Source organism: Arachis ipaensis, chromosome B09 (genome assembly GCF_000816755.2).
Source record: "Arachis ipaensis cultivar K30076 chromosome B09, Araip1.1, whole genome shotgun sequence".
NCBI lineage: Eukaryota > Viridiplantae > Streptophyta > Magnoliopsida > Fabales > Fabaceae > Arachis > Arachis ipaensis.
This window is the reverse complement of record NC_029793.2, coordinates 141,656,258-141,661,458: the sequence shown is the minus strand read 5'-3', so window position 1 is coordinate 141,661,458 and position 5,201 is coordinate 141,656,258. Positions and strand designations below refer to the sequence as shown.

General features: G+C 35.9%; 2 protein-coding genes across 3 annotated transcripts in view; both read left to right on the top strand.

Moving 5' to 3' along the window:
* On the top strand, positions 221–2,821 carry LOC107617137 (FAD synthetase 2, chloroplastic). 2 transcript variants are annotated; one of them, XM_016318924.2, is made up of 5 exons: positions 221–599; positions 878–930; positions 1,333–1,468; positions 1,909–2,084; positions 2,257–2,821. In XM_016318924.2, the coding sequence occupies exons 1-5, from the start codon at positions 337–339 to the stop codon at positions 2,766–2,768; spliced, it is 1,140 nt and encodes a 379-aa protein (XP_016174410.1). In that variant the 5' UTR covers positions 221–336; the 3' UTR covers positions 2,769–2,821. The 2 variants fall into 2 exon arrangements, with proteins under 2 accessions (XP_016174410.1, XP_016174411.1); XM_016318925.2 differs by having other exon boundaries at positions 458–599; positions 1,323–1,468.
* LOC107617138 (cyclic pyranopterin monophosphate synthase, mitochondrial) overlaps positions 3,632–5,201 on the top strand; it is a gene marked incomplete in the record, with an annotated part of 2,206 nt that continues 636 nt past the window's right edge. Inside the window, 2 exon segments of the mRNA XM_016318926.2 lie at positions 3,632–4,156; positions 4,651–5,201. Coding sequence (XP_016174412.1) covers positions 4,043–4,156; positions 4,651–5,201 — 665 coding nt within the window.

The window sequence follows — 5,201 nt, the reverse complement described above, 5'->3', positions numbered from 1 at the left end:
CATTAATATTTGTTCAATTATCATATGTATTTAAAATTGAGATTAATTAATTTATTTAATATCATATATTAAAAATTTTAAGAGTTAAATTAAGATTTTTGCTATTAATTCAATGTGTAGGTACCATCCGTACCAGATATTTAAGATTATACCCTCTTTAACCAATGTGTTTACCATATAAATGTTTCTCTTTTTTTCTGTAATTTCAATGAAAATGAAGAATGAAGAATCGGGCCGGTTTGTCACATGACCCAACTACCCGATTAACCCTTAACTAATTTATAGCCAAAGCAAGAAGGTGGAGAACCGCCATCAGAAAGAAAAATTGATGGTGCAATGTTGGGTTGTCGTGGCAGTCGCATTTCCCATCATTTTCGAGAGTGCGACCTTCATTTCCACCTTCCAACTACCTTCAGATTCGGTTACTCTGGACTTCAACCCCAAAGCTTTCAACTTTCCTTTCCATGTCCTCTGAAACCTTGTTGGGGAGGTCTCACCACCATTGTTGGCAACCATAACAGAGTGCAATCGAGGTCTTGCTGCTCTGCAACCCCACCCAAGCCTCGTGGCGAAATTCCCCTCCTTTTCAACTCTCTCAGGTTCTACTCTTTATTTCACTAAATGGGTTCTTTCCTTTTTCAAAAAAAAAAAGTTTAAAAAAAAAAATTGCTCATGGTTGGATAGTCCTGAAAAATTGGTTTTGGTTTGATGTTAACATGCTGCTCATATAAAGCTAGCTAGTTCGAGGATTTGGATATCTAATTTGTCTTGTTTGTTCTGTTTGATTTATAGCAAAATTTTAAGTTTTTAAGTGCATTATTTGTAATTGTGCTTTGGTCAATAATCAATTTATATGATACCCCTTCTTTCTCTGAAGCCAACAAGAAGACGAACGAGAAATTATCTCTGATGGAGTATCTTCAGTGGCAGGTTATTAGTCTCTTTCATTTCACCTTATGCTACTTTTAAAATCCCCTTCTCTTCTTTTTTTTTTTCCAATTGCATCCTAGTTATATTGCAGGTAATTTGTTTTCTCTGATATTTGTTCCATTTTGGGTTTGAGCGAAGTAACTTGCTTTTTCAGGAGACAAAGTGATTGATGATATGTCTGAGCTGGCTCTGTCATTAACCTTGTAATCATTATTAGCATTAGACTCCTGTTTCTTTAAATTTGATTGATTTGTTGATTTGGTGTATCTTTTTAATTCTTTAGGCTATTTGCATCTTAATAGTGATGATGAACATGGTAAAAAAATAGAGCTTTAGCCTGAGAAGTGGAACAAATGTTCTATACTACTGTAGTATTGTTGACTCGATATTAGTCATTGCCAGGTGGAATTGTAGCATTGGGAAAGTTTGATGCTCTGCACATTGGTCATCGAGAACTCGCAATTCAAGCATCAAGGGCCGGTCCTCCATTTCTTTTATCATTTGTTGGAATGGCTAAAGTACTTGGATGGGAACCTAGGTATGGTTTAGTATTTGTTTGTATAGAGCCAGCCATGCATTCATCAGATAATCTTACACTTTTGGTTAATTGCTTCAACCGAAAATCGATTTCTGCCAAGATTTTGCTAATAGGTGAACTCTTCATTATAGATTGAAACAATTCAAGCATACAATGTTGTTTAGCATAGGATCATAGTCAGATATAATTGAAGTGAGTATTAGGTTGAGTTTATGCATTCTTCATATTTTTTACCCTTCCGCTGCAGCCCATGGAAATCAGTTAGCCATTATGCCCGAGTGGCATTGGCAGTTCAACTTTTGCCCTTGGATAGTGTAATCAATGTTGTATATTGAATTTGCATATCAGATTCCAAACTACTGGAAATCGTAGCAGCATTTCTTGTTTAGTTATTAAGTCAGTGACAATAACATACATTTTGTTAATTGTTTCAAATACAGGCCTCCCATAGTTGCTACTTGTGATCGCAAGAGAGTTCTTTCATCATGGGTTTCTTATTGTTGCAACATGGTCCCTGAAGAGTTCCATGTTGAATTTTCAAGCGTTCGGCATCTCAGTCCGCAACAATTTGTTGAGAAGTTATCGAAAGAGCTTAGGGTACGCGGAGTTGTTGCTGGTAAACAAATAGCTCTATAATTTACTGGCATTTGCACAAGTTATATTACAATACCTTACTCAAATACTGTTATTTGCTATTGGAACCTTTTCGTGAAACATAATCTACTATGTTGAACCAATATTTTATCTCACATAAACTGACAGAGGTTCTGCACCGGAACTTTCTGCAGGAGAGAACTACCGATTTGGATATAAAGCAGCCGGAGATGCATTGGAGTTAATAAAGTTGTGTGAGGAGTATGGCATGGAAGCTTACATAATTAAATCTGTTATGGACAAGAATTCTGCAAATGTAATTTCTAGTAGTAATCCTAAAGAGAGGGGACAGGTTTCGTCTACCCGAGTTCGTGAAGCCCTTGCCGTAGGAGACATGGCCTATGTCTCGGAGCTTTTAGGTAGACAGCATCGTCTCATATTGAAGGCCACCGAAGAAGAAAGGTTCGCTGTCGAGCAGCATAAGGTGTCTGCTCCTAAATCCTGCTTGTTGAATCTAGCACCAAAGGAAGGTTTATATGAGAAGTGTTCACTTTTACTTGGTCAAGAAAATGTTGTGCAGTGTAGGGTAGTTATTGACAAGAAGTTTGTCCATGTAGAAACAGATTATGATGGAGGTCTGAGTGATATTTTTGGTGCTCCAAATTCGCAGTTCTTGCCTATTGAATTTGGTGATTCCAGGACTTGACATGATTCAGTTTAATTCATATAATAATGATTAATTATATCCATTCAAATCAACAGTATACTGAATCATTATGGGTGATGAACATACCCGAAAATGGTTGGGAAAGTGGGATATGCTTTTATTTTTGAGTATAGATTCTACCCTCTTGTTAATGCTGCCAAACCAAGTGCTTATATTCCTTGAATATTCTCCCTCTCTGACTGTAACCTCTAAATAAATTCATCCATGAATAAGTGAATTGGATCTTCTAAATAGATTTTTAGGTTTTGAGGGATATCACAAATAATCTTAAGTAATTTTTAATCATACACTTTAATTTTTAACAAAATTTAGTTACTAAATCAATCTTCAGAGTTTTATATTCTTAGGTAAACTAGAATTAATCTAAGAATTTTAAAATTTTTTATAAATGTTACATTTTTATCAAATAATAATGTCTTTATTAGAGACCAATTAAGACTGATTTATTATTATTTTAAAACAATTTAATATTTTTTAAAGGCTTATTTGAAATATTATTCTTAGATTTTTCTTTGTATATTTTTATTAAAGAAGTTTATAACGTTTTACTTAATTATCTTACATGTAAACTCATGATTGTTCTTTTTTAATATATATATTTAGGGCTCTATTCATCCCCTCACAACATGCAATGATTTTTCATAGTATTTCCCAACTCATAAAGCCAAGGATTAATCTGTCCTCCTTGCTAATAGATTGCTGTATGTACAAGACGAAATTCAAACCTCTAATACTTACTTAAGCGACTAGTGAGATAACTACTAGACTAATTCAACTTGGTTTTTTCATAGTACTTTTTTTTAGTTTGAACCAGGGTATCCATCAGGCCGGTAGCCCAATAACTAATCCGTCGAGTACTGCAGAGGCAAAATAGGTGACCCTCCCAAGCAAGCAAGCTCTATTCCCATCTTTCTGTGAGTATCGAACCCGGAAGAGATGGTTAAGGGACACAGACCCTCGTCCATCTGTGCCAACTTTAATTGCCAATGAGTGTAAACCACTCCAAAACAAGCCCAAAAGCAAAAAAAAAAAAAACGTTCTGAGGAGCCTTTTGCAGCAAAGGAGAGCAACCATCTTCTCTTGTCTGCTCTCTGCTGTCACCGAATTCTTTCTTCTTCTTTTCTTGTCTGCTGTCAAAATTGATGCAGTTCCGATTTCCAATCTAGCAAGGTTTTTCATTCCTCAATCCCTTCCAACTTTCAAGTACACATTCTTCATTTTGCTTTGGTTGCAGCTCTGATCCCTAAAATCAAATGTTGCTTCGTCGAATAATAACGTGTCCTCACTCCAAAAGGATGCTGTGCTCTTCCTCTTTTCCTTCTATTAGCAACTGCGACTTCACAAGTGCCATTCATGAACTCAACAAGGTCTTCTTCCTTTTCTTCTATTAAATACTAAACTTTAACCTAATTTTACAGGTAAACTTTGTTTTCCTCTTCAATTATCTATAATTATTCTTTTTTACTGACTTCTAAATTGTTAAAGATACTTTACCTGAAATTCGTTATCTATAATTTCTATTTTTGTGTTCATTATCTTCCATAAAAATGTTGGTAGAGTTAGAATTAGAATACTATTAGTACACCTATCCACATGAATTTGATTAACGTGACAAAGAAACGACCGAGGATTTACATTTCGGACAGATTAGTCTCTAAATAACAAAAGGACCAATATAGTTTTTCAGATAACAAACACGTAGAAGGTAGTTCAAATTAAGACGGATTAAGTTGAAGGGAGTGTGTCTACATCTGGCATCCTGAAAGTCTTTATTGTTATTTTTTTTAGGGATTAATCTGTCCAAAGTATAAATTCTCAGGATTTATTTGTTACTTTACTCATTTGATTATTACTGTTTCAGGAAATGGAATCTGTATTCGGTGAGCCTCCTGGTGGGGGATTGGCTAGCTCTGCAAGCAATGTTCATGTCAACAATGAATCAAAGATGATGATGTCTCAAAAGATAGATGAAAATTCTTTTGAATTGACTCACACTGGCCATTCAGGGGAAGCTCAAATGGTGGATGTGTCTCCCAAAGAAAGTACTAAGCGAACCGCCATTGCCGGTTGCAAGGTACTTCTTGGAAAGAAGGTGTTCAACTTGGTCTCAGCTAATCAAATGGCAAAAGGGGATGTGCTTACTGTTGCGAAAATCGCCGGCATAAGTGCTGCAAAGCAAACCAGCAGTCTGATTCCCTTGTGCCATAACATAAACCTTACACATGTGCAGGTGGATTTGAAGCTGAATCACGACGACTTTAGTGTGATGATAGAAGGGGAAGCTGCAACAACAGGAAGAACTGGGGTTGAGATGGAGGCTATGACAGCAGTTTCTGTTGCTGGGTTAACAGTGTATGATATGTGCAAGGCTGCTTCAAAAGATATAGTCATTACAGATATAAGGCTCAAGCA